The sequence below is a fragment of the Moschus berezovskii genome, chromosome 1, assembly GCF_049115385.1.
Source record: "Moschus berezovskii isolate FMDL1 chromosome 1, NW_MosBer_1.0, whole genome shotgun sequence".
Taxonomy (NCBI): Eukaryota; Metazoa; Chordata; class Mammalia; order Artiodactyla; family Moschidae; genus Moschus; species Moschus berezovskii.
Window position 1 is genome coordinate 2,069,995 of NC_142460.1, and position 20,980 is coordinate 2,090,974.

The 20,980-nt window shown below is 52.8% G+C and overlaps 1 protein-coding gene across 1 annotated transcript in view; it reads left to right on the forward strand.

Annotated features, from left to right (window-relative positions):
* AGPAT3 (1-acylglycerol-3-phosphate O-acyltransferase 3) overlaps positions 1–20,980 on the forward strand; it is an 84,426-nt gene that overhangs the window by 52,249 nt on the left and 11,197 nt on the right. Inside the window, exons 3-5 of the mRNA XM_055414879.2 lie at positions 13,112–13,338; positions 19,298–19,467; positions 20,062–20,223. Coding sequence (XP_055270854.1) covers positions 13,161–13,338; positions 19,298–19,467; positions 20,062–20,223 — 510 coding nt within the window. The 5' untranslated portion in view covers positions 13,112–13,160. The remainder of the gene's footprint in view (positions 1–13,111; positions 13,339–19,297; positions 19,468–20,061; positions 20,224–20,980) is intronic.

Below are 20,980 nucleotides of genomic sequence, written 5' to 3' on the forward strand. Positions count from 1 at the left end.
GCAGCTGCTGAGCGACAGGTGGCCCTCCTCCTCTGACTTGGGGTGAGTCCAGCCTTTTCCAAACCATCCTGGATCTGGGCTGCCTGGGAACCTGGGAGTGGGCTCTTCCACCGCCCTGGACAGAGGCCCAGGTGGACATTTGAAACCCATTGAGTTTACCTCTTGTTGGAGTCACAGTGTGTCTTTAATGGGAAGCATGACAGGATTTGTTATCTTTATAAATGACCTCGTTCATCCTTTGAAGTTTGTGTTCTGCTTACTAAAAATCTCTTGTTAATGACCTGCAGACTCTAGAGTGTGTAGGAGAAGCTTTCCCAGGCTGGCTGTATGGGGTTCGCTGGCATCATGGAGGAAAAGTCTGCAGAAGGGGAGACGTTCCCACACTCCCCAGCTGAGCAGCCTTTGCTGACCAGCTCCTCCCGTGTCTGCCCTGAGGGCTGGGTCTCAGTCTTGCCCCTGGCAGGCACCCACCTCGCTCCACATTTTTTGTTAATTGGTTGTCCTATAACCTCACATTTCTGATGGGGTCGAGAAAAGTCGTGAACTTGCAGTTTGTCTGACATTATCTTGTGGCAGGGTGGGAGTGACGAGCTCTCTGCATTCCTAAGGGGACACCAAGACTCCATATAACTTTTTAAATTATGAAATATATTGTCCATGTAGAAAAGTGAATTAACAGCCAATTCATTGAATAATGGGCTCCCTTTGTGGCTCAACTGGTAAAGAATCGCCTGTAATGCAGGAGACTTGGGTTCGATCCCTGGGTTGGGAAGATCCCCTGGAGAAGGGAAAGGCTACCCACTCCAGTATTCTGGCCTGGAGAATCCCATGGACTGTATCGTACATGGGGTCGCAGTAATTATAAAGCAAACACCTGTTTCTCTAAGAGTAAAATGTTGTTACTATAAAGGGCAGATCATTATCACAAAGTGATATCCAAGATGGCTTCGCTTGTTTTGTGTGTGTGCGTGTGTGTGTGCATGCAGGCGGGCAGCTGCCTTGGTGTGTGGGGGGCCTGCAGTGTCCTCAGGCCCAGAGGTTTGTCACAGGCCTATTGTGCAGTCATCAAGCTGGGAACTCTTCACCTCCCTCCCACCTCCTGCCCCAAAAGTCACCACTGCCCAGACCAATAAGACCATCAGGACACCCTAGGAAAGACGATCGATTCTGGAGCTCAAAGAGTGGGGTAGGCAGGTTGTAGGGGGGCCCGGAGGTCTCTCTCAGGCCTCTGTCCCTGGGCATCTGTCCCAGCCTCTCTCCTCAGCCAGCCACCCTGCTTCCTGGCTGGGGGCACTGTTTCCACAGTGGAAGCCCCCCTGGGGACATGACAACACTTCCCCCACCACCACCTTGTCCTTGGGGTGAGGTTTGCAGGCCCTTCTCCTAGGGCCTGGCGGGAGCTTCTGTCCTCCTTCAGCGGTGGCCCAGGGGCACAGGGACCCTTTAGTCCATGTGACTCCTCCAGCCTGTGGTCAAGAGGGCACCTGCCTCCATCCTGGGCAGCCAGAGTTGCCTGTCCAGTCTTCACCGGCTGCAGTGATGCCCCAGACATCTCTCACAGGGGCTGCAAACTTGACAGTTTCCTCTTCCTGCATCCCAAGCCCTCACCCTCCAGCCTGCACAGCCCCTCCCCAGCCAGCAGCACCTGCCCATCCAGAGTGTGGCAGTGCGTTGAGAGTCTCCGATGAGACTGTCAGGTGAAGGGCTTCATCGGCTGTCCCATGACATTGTTCTTTCAGGAAGCTTTTCCTGAGGCGGCTCGTAATGATATGTGAGTGGTGCAAGCTTCAGGAGTCATGCTGCCGCACGTCACACATGTATGTAATAAACACAGGCGTCCCTTAGTCAGCCTCGCTGGAGCACCGTGTGTGGTATGCCAGACCTGCGTGCACAGCAGGAACGGACGTGGTGAGGGTGCGAACACAGGGGTTTGGATCACAGGGAACGGGAATACCCACTGAAATGCTGTGACTTGTGTCCCCTCTGCCTCTTGGAATGGTGGCTGCTGGCGGAGTCTCAGCTGCTCACCAATGCCACTGCCCACAGCATGCGTCCTTCCTCTTCACGTGGATCCCTTCATGCTCCTGAGATGGCCTCATGCCCATCCCTGGAGCAGTCGCTTGAACTGGGGGTGAGGTTACCTTTATGGCTTAGATCTGGAGCTGGGGGTCCCCTCCTGGGCCCAAGGATGGGTACTGCTGCCTCGGCAGAGCTCTCAGGTTGGGGAGGATTGTTATGGAGGCCTGAAGGAGCCATTCAGTATATCCTTTATTGGTACTTTTCTTACCCCTTTGGTTGAGAGATACAGAATACCAAGAGTCTCATGAGCCCAGGGGTGGTTTTAGGTTAACTTTGTATCCTCTTTATTGTACATGCAGTAGAAATACAATTTGCCTAAAGGCAAGTGCAAAGGAAAGTCCGCCATGTGAGACGTCATGTGAGACATGTCGTGTGTCATCTGCTTAGTCGGTAGCAACACTCAGGACACTCGACTGTCTGGTCTCCCCCTGGCAACTGCAGGGTCACCTGGTCCAGCTGCCTAGGGACTCTGGGAGGCCCCCTCCTGGTTAGCCGACTGTCCACCACAGACTGTTGGTCTGTGTCATTGGCCTGCATGTCTGGTCACAGGCCAGGAACACACCCTTAAGAGCAGAGGCTTCGTCATATGTGATGGTATCTTGCTGCTGTTCCAGGTTCTTTTTCATGGTTGTTTGGTTTTCTTTCCTGTTTGTTTTCCCATGTGGACTATAGAGTCAGCATTTCCAGTTCCAGGGGTGAGGGACAGAGGACCTCTAGATATTTTATTTAAGGTTTGATTACATCTATAAATTAACTTAGAAAGCATGGCTTGTGTATTATTTATGTGTTACTATCTAACAAACCACCTCAAAAGGTCATGATTGAAAACAACCACCATTTTCTCATCTCACAATTCTGTGGGCCAGCACTTTGGGCTGTGCTCAGCAGGGCAGTTTTCTGCTGGTCTCACCTGGGGTCTCATGTGTGGCTGCAGTCAGCTGGCAGCCTGCCTGGGGCCGTGGGTCCATCTTTGCCCCCTGTGAGGCCACCTTCTAGCTGGCTAGATGAAGTCTCTTCCCCTGGTGCCTGGAGGGTACAGGGGAAGCTGCAAGGCCTCTGAAGGCCCAGGCTCAGGAGCCATGGGATGTCACCCCATTCTATTTAGGGGTGAGCCTTGAAGCCAGCTAAGGCTCCAGGGCCCGGGAGCAGACCCTCACATCTTGATGGGGGAGCAGTGCTGGTTTACTGGGGTGTGAGCACAGGGGGCAGTGTTGCCCCTACTGCACGGTGTCTTCCCGTTTGCTTAGTTTTGCTTTCGTCTCCTTCTGGTCCTAAGGTTTGCTCATATGAGCTCTGTTTATTTCTTCTGAAGTTTGTGAGTAGGTATTTTCATCTTTTTTTATCACAAAGGTACCCAGGGTCTTCTCCACTGTGTCTTTTGTTTTTGTGTGTTCATCTGGAGGTGTGCCCACTGGGCCATGCTCTCTGGCAGCCTGGACGTACAGCAGGGCTCTGTGTCCTTCTGGTCACTGAACACTTGTTGCCACCCGTCTTGCTTTAGAGGGAATCCCTGGTACTGAAATTTCAATTTTATTCCTTTCTGCTAGAGAGGAACCACAGAGCAGCCCAGAGAGTCATACATTGAAGATTGAAGAGCTCCCAACAGCCTGGGCCCCAGATGACCACAGTGGGTGGAGCTGCCAGGCTCCCTGAGCCCTAGATGACCACAGTGGGTGGAGCTGCCAGACTCCCTGGGCCCCAGATGACCTCAGGGGGTGGAGCTGCCAGGCTACCTGAGCCCCAGATGACCTCAGGGAGTGGAGCTGTCAGGCTCCCTGGGCCCCAGATGACCTTGAGGGGAGGAGCTGCCAGGTTCCCTGGGCCCTGGATGACCACAGGGTTGGAGCTGCCGGGCTGCATCCTCAGTGCATGGCTTCCTAGGTTGCTCCATTGTCCCAAATGACCATCTGGGACCAGTGGCCTGAATCTGTTAAGTCAGAAATAAACAAGCTTCTGTACTAGGGCTCTTAATTACTTCAGTTATAGCAGGTTATTGAACACTATTATCAGTAGAACATTGACTTCTGGCATTGTATTGGTTTTATTCCTTTCAGTGTGACCGTAACCACTTATTGGTTCCAGCAGCACTTTGGTTACAGTGGGTTCTCTTGAGTCTACACAGCATATACCTTCCACCTGCAGACACTGCTGGTTTCACTCCTCCTTTTCAGTTCTTAGGTGTCTTGGTGATTTCATATCCTGATGAGGGCTGGACCAGCAACAGACGATTATTAGCAAAGAAATAAGTCAAATTTCTCAGCCTTACTGAAACAAAGTTGGTCCCTGTAAGTGGATTTACCCAAGAACTGAAACCAGCCTCATTAAATCTCAAAACTAGGATTAATCTAAAATTTGTGTTGGACTTCTGAAAATGCCTTCTCTGATCCCCAGCTGCCTTCAGTGTCATGGTGACCATGACACAGCCCCCGGCGCCAGGGCAAGGTCACCATGGACAACAGTTGCTGCATTATGTTCTCATCCGTGATGTCACCGTGGGTCCGCTGGGTCTGCGAGCTGGCCCAGCACCGGACGCCCTCCAAGGTGTGCCGTCTCAGGTCGTGGGCTTGCCTCTGCCCTCGTGCTGCCGTCAGCAGGATGCCTGCCCCCAGCGCCCCCTGTCCCTCCTTTTCTCATCTGGCACTTCAGCTTGGCTGTGGGCCAGGAGACCGCCCAGTCCTGTGTATCCGAGCTGTGTTACAAGCGAGAGTGAGGAGGAGCCCATCCAGGAGCTAAGGCGTCTGTTGTGAGTGAGGGTTCTGCCTCCCTGGTGCCCTGGCCAGCTGCAAAGAAAGCAATGGGGTTTATTCTTGGTTTTGGTTGTGTTCAGAACAGTAAATAATTGAGATTATTTTCCAGGTTAAGATAAAATTAGTTGGCAAATTTGCCACCTAAATTATCTTCAGATACCTTAAAAATATCTGAGATGATATCTCTCTACTGTCCTCTGTCTCCAATAGTCGGTCCGGTTCATGGACTTTTTCCTCCAGTATTTCCTGACTGGAAACAACAGAACTATTGACATGCAAAACAAAACTGTAAGACTTGCCCCAGCATAACCCACCCCTCATGCAGTCAGCCAGCATGGCCTTTCTGTCCCACAGCCTCATAGCAGACCAGGTCTGCTCTGCTTGCTGTGCATATAGGCACTCAAATGTGGGACCAATGGATAGGTGAATGGATGGATGAGTGGGTGGGTGGGTGGCAGGATGGATGGGTGGATGGCAGGGTGGATGGATGGATGGATGGGTGGGTGGGTGGATGGATGAGTGGATGGGTGGGGTGGGTAGATGGATGTATGGGTGGATGAGTGGGTAGGTGGATGGATTGGTAAATGGGTGGGTGGATGGATGAGTGGGTAGGTGGATGGATTAGTAGATGAATGGGTGGATGGCAGGGTGGGTGGGTGGACGAATGGGTGGGTGGGGGGGTGGGGGGGTGGATGGATTAGTAGATGAATGGGTGGATGGACGAATGGGTGGGTGGGTGGACGGATGAGTGGATGGGTGGCGTGGGTAGAGGGATGTATGGGTGGATGAGTGGGTAGGTGGATGGATTGGTAAATGGGTGGGTGGATGGATGAGTGGGTAGGTGGATAGGTGGATGGGTGGATGACTGGGTGGGTGGATGGATGAAGGGATGGATAATAGATAGATGGGTGACTGAGTGGGTAGATGGTAAGTGAGTGGATGGGACAGAGGAAGAGAAAGAAGGAAGAAGGGAAGGTAACAGCTTTGGTTCCTTTTCACTGTGGGCTTTGAATTGTAATTGCCTATAACTAACTGTAATCCAGACTTCCTATCTAGAACCACAAAAATGGGCACTTTTGGTGTGTTTAATGTCTTTTCCCTTTACTAACCACTGTGCTCAGGGTCATCCCTGCTTAAGAGAGACTGCCCCAGCAGGGCAGGATGAGGCTGCCAGCCTTTGACCACAGCTCCGAGGGGTAGTTGGTCCAGGGTGGTTATCAGGAATGGGGCAGCAGGGCAGCTGAAGTGGTGCCCCAGCGCTGGCCAGTTCCTGCCCCCACACAGAGCCAGATGCCTGCCCGTGGGGCGGCACTGGATGTTTGAGGCTGGGGGTGCAGTTTCCTATCGGGCACCACTCTTCCGGCTGTCTGAGTAGACTGCATTGGCAGAGGCTGGAGGGCTGGCATGGTCCTGTGTGTGAGTAGAAAAGTGGTCATCCACATTCAGAGAAGCATCCACCTCCCTGCACGGAGCAGAGCAGCTGTCTGGGTGGTGTGGGAGAGAGCAGGCCCTGGACTTCAACTTCAGTTTCTGTGGGAAGGGTTTGTTGGAAAGATGGTGGCGGCGGGGGTGGGGTGGGGGAGGTGCCTGGGAGGGAAATCTGAAGGCCGCGCTGTCTGACTGGCTAGTTCGTGAGGAAGAGAGACAAAGGGACCAGTACCAGCCTGAGAAGCATCTGGTGGTGCCTGAGGCCAGTGCAGGGGATGTGAGCAGGGTGAGGCTGGGCCTCCTGGGCAGCAGGGCATGGGCATTGCAGGATTTGAGAATGAGGCCTGAATGTTTGTCATGGGTGTGTTCCTCTGCTGGGGGGACCGTGACACTCACCACAGGCCAGGGGCTTAGACAGCAGTCATCAGCTCTCCTTCCTGGAGGCTGGAAGGCCAAGGCCAGGGTGTTGGAGACTATGAAGGGAGAAGCTGCGTGTGGAGGCCGCCTCCCCTGTTTCCTCTTGTGGTCATTCTTCTTATAAGGATGCTGGTCGGATTGGATTAGGACCCAGCCTAGTGACCTCACTTAACTTGATTGCCTTTGTTGAGACCATATTTCCAAACACAGCCACTTTCTGGGGTGCTTGGGGGCGGTTAGGACCCCAACACACCCTTGTGAGGTGATGCAGTTCACTCGTAACAGAGTGCCGAGGTCAGGCCTGGCAGTGGTCAGCGGACCGGGCCCTTCTGGGCAGGGTGGTGAGCTGGTCCCGGGGCTCCTGGCTCTGGCTCTCACCCTCACCACCCTGAGCCCTGAGCAACGTGGCCACGGGAACCTTAGGCTCAGAAATAGCAGGACAACCCTGGAGGGGTGGTGTCAGAACCGCAAAGGTCATGCTTGTGAGCCAGGGGCCTGGGGCGGGGCAGGGGCTGGGAGGAGAGTCTGGTTCGGCTTCCAGCCCTCCCTGCTGTATCAGAGCTCCAGCAGCTCCTGGGTGTCCAGGGTCAGCGTCTATCTGGGATTCACCTGCCCTGGAAGCATGTGAGCGCGGCCCCGCTGAGCCCCTGGCCCCGCCCCCTCCCCACCTGGCCGCCTCTGCTCTGTGCCCCTTCTCCCGAGTGAGGGGCAGTACCACCCTCTGTCTCCCCGTTGGGGAGCGTGAATGCAGCCCCTCCCCTGCCCTGAGAAGGTGGGGTCCCGGCGGCTTGGACGGGACCACAGACCTCTCAGGACTGGGCTGTGCAGGTGGCCAGGCTTCTGGAGCAACCTAAACTCTTATCCAGTGAAGGACTTAGGCTCAGGTTTCTTCTCCAGCTCAGCAACAGCATCTGAGAATTAATGAAAAGGTGCCAATATATTCTAATGGAGGGTAGTTGCTTTACAGTGTTGTGTTGATCTCTGCCGTTCATCAGCGTGACTCTGCCATAGGTACACATATGTCCCCTCTCTCTTAAACCTCCCTCCCACCTCCCACTACAGCTTATCTTAAAACTTTATGGAATAATAGTGGTTACCTTGGTCGGGAAGATCCCCTGGAGAAGGAAATGGCAACCCACTCCAGTACTCTTGCCTGGAAAATCCCGTGGATGGAGGAGCCTGGTAGCCTACAGTCTATGGGGTCAAAAATAGTCGGACACAACTGAGCGACTTTACTTTCTTTCTTTCTGGGGGCATTAGGGGATGAGTGGATACCTATCATACCTCATGATCTCTACCTTACATGCATTCTTTTATTCCAGAACATACTGTGTGTTTTCTAAGAGCACGTACCAGCCTCAGTGAAAGAGCTGTGCATTGCTGGTTTTGAAGCATCTCATTTGTGTCATTAGGCTAAGCACATCACATAGGCAGGCATGGTCCCCACAGCATCTATTACAGGGGCTGGTTCTGGATCAGAACAAGCTTGGCCCATGACATGAGAGCTAGGCGGGAGGAGGTGTTGACTGAAACTGTGGGGTCAGAGGCGGTTGGAGATGGATATTAACTCAACATCTCCTGTCAGATGGTGGGCTCATCCCAGCAAGCTGAACTTCTACCTACAAACTCCTAGTGACCCTACCTTTACCAGGTGGTAACTGGGACAGGACAAGGTGCAGTGCCCTGGTGGGTGCAGCCAGAAGCCCCCAACGACACTCTGAACCTGAATCAGTCACGAGGAAACAGCCAGACGTCCTGTAGAGGGATGTCTTATAGACATCAGGACAGCTAGCCTTGGCTCTCAAGTGGGTGGGCAAGGGTGTTAGGTCAGAGAACAGGGGCGTGTGGTCGAACGCCATGCCGCCCCTCAACCAGGGCCTGGATGGAAAGAAGAGGTACAGGTGGTTTGGGGACAGTGGGTGAAACTGGACTACAGATGGGATATTTGACAATATGCTTATGTCGGGGTTGAATTTGTCAGATACAATCATGGTATTTTATGGTCAGATTCTGACGAGACATAGACTGAACTGTTTCAGAGTACATTTTCATCAAATATTCCAGAAGAAAACTTTAAATTTATCCCATAAACATGAAATGTAAAAATTAAATTTAAATATTCATATGTATTTTTGTTATATAATGTTAGGTTAATGTGATTGATAAAAGACTTTCCATCATAATAAATTATATTCTAATGAGCTTCTGTAGAGGAGGTATAGTGGAAATACAAAATCAAGGAGAAAATGGAATGCATTTCTTGACTTTTAAAGAAAAGCTTGCATTTGAATTTTGAAAATGGATGGTGGTGGGGGCTATCAAGTCACGATGGCATTTAGATCCCACTGTCTACACGTATAAGAAAAAAGTCCCTAACTTATGGTGATTCAGATCATGATTTTTGGACTTTCCAATACACATTCGGTGAAAACCATGCTTCAGATCGTGAACTTTAACCTTCTCCTAGGCTGGTGGCTGCGGCCAAGTCCTCTGCCCTCTCTCTGATGCTGGACAGTGGTGGCCACAGCCCCATCAGTCCCACCGTCATGAGGGTGAACAACCCATGCTGGACCCAGATGGCCGTCTTGTTCTTTACTTTTAGTACAGTATTCAGTAAATTACAAGAAATATTCAGCACTTTGTTATGAAATAGGCTTTGTGTCAGGTGATTTTGCCCACGGTAGGCGAATGTGAGTGTTTCAAGCAGTTAAGGTGGGTGGGGCTCAGCTGTGATGTTTGGGAAGTTAGGTGTATTAAACATATTTCAACTTAATGACAGAGAAGGCAATGGCAACCCACTCCAGTGCTCTTGCCTGGAAAATCCCATGGGTGGAGGAGCCTGGTAGGCTGCAGTCCATGGGGTCGCAAAGAGTCGCACACGACTGAGCGACTTCACTTTCAGTGTTCACTTTCTTGCATTGGAGAAGGAAATGGCAACCCACTCCAGTGTTCTTGCCTGGAGAATCCCAGGGACGGGGAGGCCTGGTGGGCTGCCGTCTCTGGGGTCGCACAGAGTCGGACACGACTGAAGCAACTTAGCAATAGCAGCAGCAGCAACTTAATGATATTTTCAACTTATGGTGGGTTTATTGAAATGTAATCCTGTTGTAAGTTAAGGAAGATCTGTATTATTTAGGCTTTCCTTTAAGTGTATTTCTTTATTTATTCGTTTGGCTGAGCTGGGTCTTTGTTGCTGTGTGTAGGCTTTCTTTAGCTGCGGCAAGCAGGGCCTCTGCACCAGTTGCGGTGTGCAGGCTTCTCTTTGTGGGGGCTTCTCTTGTTGTGGAGCACAGGTTCTAGGCCCACAGGCTTCAGGAGTTGTGGCCTTTGGGCTTAGTTGCGCCGTGCTGTATGGGATCTTCCTGGACCAGGGATTGAGCCTGAGTCCCCTGCATTGGCAGGAGGAGTCTTAACCACTGGACCACCGGGGAAGTCCAGATCTGTATATTTAAAAAGTGAAACTTCTCAATATACCAGAATTTATACCCCTTGCATATTTAAACTTGGGTTTAAAAATGTAGAAATCAACTTACAATTTGTCTGGTGATATATGTTTTTTTTTTATTTAATATTTTTGATGTGGAACATTTTTAAAGTCTTTATTGAATTTGTTACAACATTGTTTCTGGCTTATGTTTTGGTTTTTCGACCGTGAGTCATGTGAGGTCTTAACTCCTTGATCGGGGATCGAACCCACAGCCCCTTCATTGGAAGGTGAAGTCTTAACCACCAGATCACCAGGGAAGTCTTGTGATATATATAGTTTTGAAAATATTTTCAAGGGGTAGGCACAAGCCAGTGCTCTTGGAGGCTGCTGAGTTGATGCTTTCCCCCTTGCCAGTCTGTAGGCCTTGTGGGGAGCTGGGGAGGGTATGAGCTGAATGGACAGCAGGGTTTCTTCTGCAGGGGGCTGGGCCAGTAAGCCCACTGTCATTGAAGGACCCCCAAGTTAGCATGTGTGACTAATGTGTTATTAAAGCATTCAGGCCCGGGTGGCCCAGAGGTGGTGGGCTAGAGGCAGGGATGCCTAAAAGATGGTGGCCACTGTGTGCTCTCATGGGGAGTAGGTAGGTAGGGGGCCTGAACTGCAACTGCTGATGCTCCTTAGAACAGGGTCTGGCCCACATCCAGGCACTGGGAACAGACTAACAGTCTAGGTCAGTGGCCAGCAGCAGTGGGGACGGTCAACTCCTGGTCAACTAGGAGTCCCGGGTGGGGGTGAGTGGCCATTCCAGACAGGGGTGTGTACTTGCAGCAGCCGGTCCAAGAAAAAGGTGTGGTTCATAGGGCCTCTGTGGATGGACGTCCTTGACCAGAGATTCAGGGGCTGACCTGGGCCTGGCAGGTGTTAAATGGATTCCTGAGCAGAGGGCTGTGTCCACACAGAGGCCTGTAGGGAAAGTGTGGGGCCAGAGATTGCACACCTGCTGCTGTCAGCAGGCGCACAGGTGAGCAGACAGAGTGGAGACAGTGCTCCCGTCAGAGGCTGGACGGCAGCCGGGCTGGGCCCGCAGATGGACACCACGTGAGCCTCTTTATGTGAACCTTTAGAAAAGGAAGATTGATCCAGTGCCTGAATGCCAAGAGGTCCTGGCAGGAGTCGGGGAGCACTGACTGGGAGGCGGGGCGTTGACGGGGAAGGGGGCGTCAGGCCTCGGCTCCTTCCTTGTCCTCCTAGCGTCCCGCCACATGGCTGCAGACTTCACCCCCCACACACACCCCCACGCAGCCACTTGGGACCCAAGGGCAGATGGAGGGCACCTTCTAGAGTCATGTGGCCTGGTCTCCCACACAGCAGGGGGGCCCCTTGTGCCCTGGAGAGCCTGGCATGGCCCACCCTGGAGGCCTCCTGAGCCTGCTCCACCCTCACCCCAGAGTGTGGGCACCTCTCTGGAGGACCTGGAGCGGCAGCCAGCGGCTGCCAGCCTGTCATGTGCCCAGCTCTGTTGTTTCTGTCCACAGGGGGATTTCAGGGCTGCTCACAGAACAAGTACAGCTGTGAAATGTGAGCTTCTGGCTTCACGTTTGAAACCAAGAAACCAAACTGGTGTTAAAGGGAAGTGGGGGAGAAGCAGACTGGGTCCCTGGGGGTCACCCCTTCCCCCTTAGACCAAAACAAAAGCTTTTTAGCTAAAAAAGTCCACAACAGCTTGTGAGTTAAAAGGGATTAGTTGAATGTTTTATAGTGATTTCATGTGTAGTTTTGATTTTTTAAGTAAGATGCTAAAACAAGAAAAGAAAAATTACCTGTCATGCCTTTACCTAGAGATAACATGCTGTGCTATGCTGTGCTGAGTCGTTTTAGCCGTGTCCAGCTCTTTGTGGCCCCATGGACTGTAGCCTGCCAGGGTTCTCTGTGGAATTCTCCAGGCAAGAATAACTGGAGTGGGCTGCCATTTCCTCCTCCAGGGGTTCCCGACCCAGGGATCGAACCTGTGTCTCTTACATCTCCTGTATGGGCAGGCAGGTTCTTTACCACTAGTGCCACCCGGGAAGCCAATCACTATTGATATTTGTATGCATTTTTCTAGTCTTTTCTTTCTTGTATATATGAGGGTGTGTGCATGGTGTGTGTGTATGTGGTATGTGTATATGCTGTGTACATAGTATGTGTGTGAGGTGTGTGTGTATGTGCTGTGTGCATGGTATGTGCGTGGTTATGTGTGAGTGTGTGTGTGTGTATATGGTGTGTGTGTATTTGGTATGTATGTGGTGTGTACATGGTATTTGTGTATGTGGTGTGTGGGTATACATGGTGTGTACGTGGTGTGTGTGTATTTGGTATGTGTGGCATGTGTATGTGGTGTGTGGTGTGTGTGTGTGGTGTGTGGGTGTGTACATGGTATGTGTGTATGTGGTGTTTGTGTGTGTACATGGTGTGTGTGTATATATGTACATGGTATGTGTGTGTATGTGGTGTGTGTATATGTGGTATGTGCATGGTGTGTGTGTGTGGTGTGTGTGGTGTATGTGTGTGTACGTGCTGTATGTGCATGGGGTGTGTGTACATGTACATGGTATGTATGTGTATGTGGTGTGTATGTGTGCATGGTGTGTGTGTATATGTACATGGTATGTGTGTGTGTACGTGGTGTGTGTATATGTGGTATGTGCATGGTGTGTGTGTGGTGTGTGTGTGTACGTGGGGTGTGTGTGTGTGTATATGTGGTGTGTGTACCTGGTGTTGGTGTGTGTGTGTACATGGTGTGTGTGTACTCGGGGTGTGTGTGTGTGTGGTGTGCGTGATGCCTGTGTGAACCATGTATCAGCTCCCCCTCCGCCCCATCCATCCGTCCATCACTCTCAGGAGGGAAGGACATGAGGGCGCTGTGGGAGCTGCGGATCTGGGCTCTGGCAGGACCACTGCGGCCCCCTTCTCCACTCACCGCCCCTCAGCCTGGGGTCCCTGCACCCTCCTGACCGCTGCCCTGTCTTTGCAGGACGGCCGTTCTCAGTGAAGGGCCCTGCACTCGCTACTGAGCTGTGGCCATGGGCCTGCTCGCCTTCCTGAAGACGCAGTTCGCCGTGCACCTGCTCATCGGCTTCGTCTTCGTGGTGAGCGGGCTGGTCATCAACTCCGTCCAGCTCTGCACGCTGGTCCTGTGGCCCGTGAGCAAGCAGCTGTACCGCCGGCTGAACTGCCGCCTCGCCTACTCGCTCTGGAGCCGTGAGTACTGCCTGCACTGGGCATGGCATGGCAGGGGGGGCTCTGGCGACAACAAGGATAGCCACTTTTCTGCTGGATGACCCCAAACAAGCCGGTGCAGGGGCCCATGGGGGTCGATGAGACAAGATGGCTGTGGGCTCCACAGCTGGGAACTCGGGGGCCTCTCCTGGCTGCGAGGAAAGTGTGGGGTGATCAGCCTGAGCTCTTCACTGGGCTGAACCACGCAATGTCCCAATACCCGAGCCTCTGGACCCACAGAGATGGTGGTTCCATGTGGTCACACGGTACTCTGGATACCTGGAAACAAGCACCGTGTCAGCGCACCATGACAGGCCTGATGCCTGCCAGCACGTGGCCAGTCACGGGCCTCTAGACCCCAGCACTGGAGCCCTCCCCTCAAGTGGCCTGTTATCACATGTAAATACGTCAGCATCTCTCTCTGAAGGAAAAGGACCTACCTGCCTCTTAATTAAATGTTTAGGCCTGCACAGGTGTTACCTGTGTGCACTCGTGATGTGCATGCGTTTGTGTGTGTAGAGCCACCCACACCTGTCAGAGACTAGGGAGCTTGGTGACGACCCACCTCTGGTAAGGGGAACACCCTGTGGGTTGGGGTTCCCAGGCACTTCTTTGGACCCGTAACAATCAGCAACTTAAACAGTTCTATTTGTTGACCCTAATTATTCCACCAAATAAGGATGTAACCTAGAAAGATATCTAATAAAGTACATATATGCCCAGATATATTCATTTTGCCAGTTTTATATTAACTAATATAAAATTATTTTTATATGAACTAATATAAAAATGAGCAGCCAAAATGCCCAGTGGTGTGTCCACTGGATGGAGGCCCACACGGCCACTAAGGCCAGCAGGGGATCTCTCTTTCCTGGTATAGAGAACCAAGTTCAAGATACATTTTTAGGTGAAAACAGAAGCTAAAAAACAAAAACATAGAGGTGCTACCATGATTTACTTTTAGACACGTGTGATGTGCTTTTAAAAGAGAGAAGGCACGGAGAAGGCAATGGCATCCCACTCCAGTACTCTTGCCTGGAAAATCCCATGGCTGGAGGAGCCTGGTAGGCTGCAGTCCATGGGGTCGCTAAGAGTCAGACACGACTGAGCGACTTCACTTTTGCTTTTCATTTTCATGCATTGGAGAAGGAAATGGCAATCCACTCCAGTGTTCTTGCCTGGAGAATCCCAGGGACAGGGGAGCCTGGTGGGCTGCTATCTCTGGGGTCGCACAGAGTCGGACACGACTGAAGCGACTTAGCAGCAGCAGCAGCAGGGATGTGTCTGCACTGGCGTGTGGCCGTCCCTCCTTAGAAAATGTGGAAGGCAGAACAGAAAATGTGGCTGTCCTGGGAGTGGGGGTGGGAGGGATTCCTGCTGCTTTTTCATGCTGTGTGTCGTTTCCTTAGCATAAGAACACCTTTCTTTTACAGTGAAGAGAAGGTAGGACACGTTTTATGTCCTATGGGAAGCGGTGAGTCTGGGCACCTGTCCCCGGAGACCTCCCCTTCCCCAGTGTAGGAGGGCAGCTGAGCAGGCAGTGACGTGTCCAAGGCCAAGTGTGCGTGCCCCCTACAGGGGACAGCAGCCCCGCCCATGCTTCCAGCCATAAACATGCAAAGGTTTCAGTTCCCAGCGGCTTTTCTCGTAAATAAAAGGCCACCTTCCTGTGTGTGAGAAGGAGAATTAGAAATGCTACCACGCAGAGTGCGCAGGTGAGTTATTCACCAGCGTCACCAGGGCAGGTGAGTGCATGCCTGAAGGGCAAATGCTGACCTGTGAAGGTCACAGCCTCCACTGGCGGTAGCGTTCTGAAGTTAAAGCACTTCCGCACAGCCAGACTCTGAGTAAAGCTGGCTTTTTTAAGGCCGTAAATAAAGGAATTCCCTTAGCCACGCCCCCGCCTCTCCGCAGAAGAGGGCACTAGGATGGGGTATCAGCACTGCTTCCCAGGGCCCCGCCTTGGCAGCTCCAAGAGACGGGCTGCGTCTCAGCCAGGACCTTGAAAGTGTGCTGAAATGAGCAGACTGGCAGTGCCCATGGGTCAACAGAGGCAAATAGAAATGTGCTCTTGGCCTGAATTAATCTCTAATTCAGTAGAATCACATAGATTGAAACAAGTCACATATGAACTCAGAAAACAGTAAATACACAATGGAAGATTTAGACAAAAGACTACCTAAAGTTCCCAGAATTGAAGAAGAACCAAGGAGCACACCTATGCATGAAAATTGTAATTATAATAATTTTTTTAAAGTAAAAGCTTAGTGAATCTTACACCAGACACAGCCAGTGAGTGAGTGGGTGAACTGAGCAGTAATGTGAAGAGCTCACCCAACAGCAGTGGAGCGACAAGATAAAGAACATGAGCCAGCATCCAAAGGGGGTGAAAGAGCACGCAGGTCTATGGGCCGGGCGTCGGACTCCTGTCCCTGAGGAGTGAATAAGGAGAAGCGCTGTTGGAGCAGATGGTGGCTGAGAACTTTCCTGAAGGGAAAATTCAATGGTAAGGACTCAGCACTTTAACTACTGTGCCCCAGGTTCAATCCCTGGTCGAGGAAATAGATTTTGCAAGCCCCACGGCACAGCTGAAAATTTAAAAAATTGTCCAAATTGACCATGAGCAGAATCATGTCTTCAGTCCTGTCTGCGTATGTAGTCATCTGCCATCCACGGGGAGATGATATATCTCAAAATGGGCCAAGCCACCCTCAGGCCATGCTGGCCATTGGGGGGACAGAGCATCCTCAACACGCCGCCTTTCCACAGGCAGCTCTGCTAGACCCAATCTCCAGGGGGCTTGGAATGTCTGCAGAGGGCTGCCTGTGTGTGTCTGTCTAAAAGTTGGTTCCTCTTCGTGGGCCCCCACCTGGGCCAGACCTCTTGTGCTGGGCCAGAAAGGCCCGGGTCCAGAGTGCTGCCAGCTGAGGGTGTGCACTCACCGTGGCTCTGTTCACAGTAGCCAGGATGTGGAGATGGCATCCATGTCCATCAACAGACCAACAGACAAGCAAAATGCCGTCCATATGGGCAATGGAGTACTTAAGAGGAAGGAAATCCTGCTGTTTGTGACAGTATGGGTGAACCTGGAAGGCGTGACACGGAGGGAAACCAGGCAGTCACGGAAGGACCAGCACTGCCTGATCCCTCCTTCGAGGGATCCACATGACCAAGCTCAGGGAAGCGGAGCAGAGAACGGTGGTGGCAGGGCTGGAGGAGGGGAAGTGGCCAGCTGCGGTCGGATGGGTGTGAAGTGTCTGTTACCCAAGAGGAGTGAGTTCTAGAGCCCGCTTAGGGCCTGGAGCCCACAGTTAACAGGACTGCGCTGTGCACTTGGACATCTGTGCAGAGGGAGGCCTCAGGTTGAATGTCCTACTGTGATAACGAAGGACGCCGCCTCGTTCCCAGGCAGACTGCTCTAGAGGCAGCAGCCTCAGCCACTGGCTCTTCCTTGACCAGCTGACACATGGAGGCTTCCCAGAAGGAAGCCGAGGAGGCGCAGGAGCAGGCCGTCACCAGGCTGCTCATGGGTCTGTCCCAGCCCCGGGTCCCCGCCGCCTGGGGTGGGGGTGTGGGTGGGGGCGTTGGCAAGTCCCCAGCAGCCACCCATGCTTTCAGATGGACAGGTCAGCCTAGCCTCAGGCCTCTTTTCTCTTAAACAGCAATAAGGAGGTGAAATTCACCCACTGAGAGCGTGGAGTAGTCCTCCCCACGTTCCGCCCCCCCGCCATCTCTCCCTGACCAAGCCCCGCAGTCGCTGATCTGCTTTCTGTCCACATGGCTGTGCCTGTTCTGCGTGGTTCCCGTGATGGAATCACGCACTGCGTGGTCGTCATCTGACTCCCCACACTCAGAGCTCCGTGTTCCCCAGGTTCCTCTGTGTCCTTCTGTGTGTCAGGCCCACGTTCCCGCTTCGGCTGAATGGTGCTGCCCTGTATGGATGTGCACAGCCCGTTCCTTCATCAGTTGTCACCCTTCTGAGCTGTTTCCACTCTCTGGCTTTGTGACTAACACTGCCACGAACATCCATGTTCAAGTTTCTATGCCAACATCTGCTCTCATTTCTACTGGGCATCTCTCTGGTGGTGGAATTGCTGGGTCATCCGGTTACTCTGTTTGGAGGATAGACGCAGCTGCCCTGTTTACATCCCCACCTGCAGCATTGGGCGTCCCAGTCCCTCTGATCCTCACTGGCACATGCTATTTGTCATCCATCTGTTGGATGAAGCCGTCCTGTGAGTGTGACGCAGTGCCTGGCTATGGCTTTGGCCTGCACTTGCCTGATGACCAGAGATGCCAAGCAGCTTCTCCTGCTGGCCACCTGTAAATCATCCTTGAACAACATCTGTTGAGGACCTTTTGTCTTTCCATTCCTGGACCTTTATTCACAACTTGAATGTTGGATGGAAGTGGCCAGGCTATCCCAGGGGCATAGTTTGCCCCTGTTGATGGGCCTCCATCTCCTCAGGGTCCTGGTCCCTTGATGGAGCTTATGGCGAGTGTGTCCTGGAGCTGACCCCTTCATGGCCCCTCCTCTCCATGGTTTGAGTGTGCGGGTGTCGTCTCAGAGCTGGCCTTCCATCTGGTCCTACCTCATGTAAAAGAGGAATTTGAGACCCCAGCACATGGGGGGAGCTGTGTGTCTTCCCACTTCTGTCTGGGCTGGTGGGGACCTCATCGGGAAGGAGAAGCCAGCCCCCATGCCAAGTCCCATCTGGTCCCCCGGCATCCTCTGAGGAAGCCACAGTTGTCTCCTGCCAACAGGGAAGCAGGCCAGGAGCCCACTGTCTAAGTGCTGGGCTGTCCTGCCTCGTCAGCCTTCCCAGGGCTGGTCCTCTCCAAAAACCGATGAGTTGGTGTCCAGCATGCAAAAGACAGGCTCTCTGAAATCCATCCTGAGCCTGGGAGCTCCACTTCGTGGCCTGAGGCCACCCTTCTCAGGATGCCTGGCCATGGTGGCTGTGACACTGCCTGGCTGGGTGCCCACCGCCTCGTCTGGGGACAGAATGTGTGCTGCCCCACGGGTCCAGAGCACGTGTGAAGACCGTAGTCATACGTGATGATACAGGTGTCCACCTCAACTCTTCGTTAAGAGTAGTGTGGATAAGAGTAACAGAGCTTAACACATGTCAACCAAAGACCCATCTGGTCCCCTCTGGGGACCCCGGTTTTATTCACTTACTTCTATATTTTGGAGCTTCCTCTGAAACTTTCCACAGAGCCCCGGACTTAGTTTTGGGGGGCTGAGATTGGAGCTCCACCACTTTTTCTCTGAGCTTTGGGAATAATAATAACAATAATCAAGTTGTCTGCTAGAATCTGATGTCATCTACAGGCAGAGTGCCTGGTATGTAGTTGGTATTCAGTACCTGTAATAAAATAGTAATAATATAATTATGATGTTGTATTCTCTTAATAAGTGAATGTCTTGTTCACCATCTCATCCAATGGGTTATTTGATTTTTAAGAAAAGTGAAGATCTGATTTTTAAAAATATATATTTTAAATTAAGTCCTTTAGATATGTTGATTACAAAAAAAAAAATCCACCTAGAATGGGTTTCCTCTTCCATTTCTTCTGGTTTTTTTTTTTTGTTTTTGGCTGCACGGGGTCCTCGCTGGGGTACACGGGCTTCCTCTAGTTGCTGTGTGCCAGGGCCGTGTCCTCTGCATTGCAAGGTGGATTTTTAACCACTAGACCACCAGGGAAATCCCCCATTCTTTCTGCTTCCATTTGACTTCTCCCCTGACTTTTGCTGAGAGGTAATTATAGGTTTAGAAAACTTAATTTATTACACACAAACCATCAAAACTCATTTCTAGCAGAAAATCCCAACCTGGGTGATCCCGTACAAGCCCCGTCCACGTCAGGGAGCAGGGAGGGAGGGCTGGCCGGAGTGTGGCAGTCTGCACCTGGCCGACGTCCCCGCATGTGTCCACAGAGCTGGTCATGCTACTGGAGTGGTGGTCGTGCACGGAGTGCACCCTGTTCACCGACCAGGCCACGGTGGACACCTTTGGGAAGGAGCATGCAGTCATCATCCTCAACCACAACTTTGAAATCGACTTCCTCTGTGGGTGGACCATGTGCGAGCGCTTCGGCGTGCTGGGGGTGAGCAACGTAGGGGTCCCAGGAGGGTGTGGGGTGAGCGACACGGGGTCCCAGGGAGGGGCTGGCATGGCTCCCTGGGGGGTCTGGAGTCTCCAGGGCTCTGAGTTTTTGTTTGCTCTGTGTTTAGCCCAAGGTCCCTCTGAGCTAGGTGTGTGAGCATGGCTGACCACATGGGTTCTGGGACTGCAGGCTGCCCCAGGGCTCCCTCCTGAGATCAGGTGTTTTGCAATCCCCCTCCCACCCCCGTCGGCTCAGCTGCCTCAGATGAGAAAGGCTGAGGGGTCCCCTGCAGGGAAGCCCAGTAGGTGGTGGCCCTGGCATCATCTTCAGCAAGCCCCCAGCCTGGCAGCCGGAGCAGCCCTGAAGGCCCAGTATACCCTCTAGGCTCCCCTCCTGCCCGCGCATCCGCCTACCAGCATCGGCCAGATCTGCCCATGGATTCTCATCTAGTGGCATCCTCATCCTGCCCGTCCCAGTGGCATCATGCTCAGTGTCAGGGTCTCCCAATGACAGCCAGTCCTGAGGGCTGCCTGCAGGGTGCTTCCCGTGGGGACTTCGTGGCCATGATGCACCAGCTGCTCCCCCTCCCTTCAGAGTTCAAAAGTCCTGGCGAAAAGGGAGCTGCTCTACGTGCCCCTCATCGGCTGGACGTGGTACTTCCTGGAGATTGTGTTCTGCAAACGGAAGTGGGAGGAAGACCGGGATACCGTCATCAAAGGCCTGGAGTCCTTGGCCGACTACCCCGAGCACATGTGGGTGAGCGAGGCGGCGGGGCGAGGCCATTCGTTGTAAAGCCACCAAGAGCCTCTGAGCTCCAGGGAGGCCGTGTGAGCAGGGCCATGGCCCCGCCTCATGCACCCGCGGGCTTGGGACCGCTCTTAGACCACCTGCTTCCACCTGCCCCAGGTGGGCCCCGCACGCCTGGGCCCACACAGGAGATCCTGCTGGGCTGAGCTGGGAGCACCCCTGGGATGTTAGCGGAGAGTCTGCCCAGGCACCCCGGCTGTTCTGTGGAGTCAGGTGTCAGGACAAGCCCTTGTGAGCCACAGTTCTGTGGGTCAACGTGGACTTCAATTCCTAGAAGGTTTGCACTGCACTTAAAGCAGCCACCCTTCAAGGGCAGAGCGGGGCCTGGGGGTCCTTTCTGAGCCCCTTGGTTGGAGTTTGACGGACAGCCATCTGAAATGATGGGTATCAGTTGGTTTGGAATCAGTTCTTTCTGATTCTTCTTTCTGGTCTCTGACGGCAATTCTTTGTGAACCGGCCGTTTATGTATTTGGGTTTGTAACTCACGCTGAGGCAGAGGGATGGAAGATTTTGTTTTCCATGAGCCACCCAGAGGCTGGTGCCCAGGGACACCGAGGCTCACTTCTCTCCAGGAAGTGTCTTTTCACCCCCTGGGAATAGCGCAAATGGCAGCCCACTCCAGTGTTGTTGCCTGGGGAATCCCAGGGACGGGGGAGCCTGGTGGGCTGCCGTCTATGGGGTCACAGAGAGTCGGACACGACTGAAG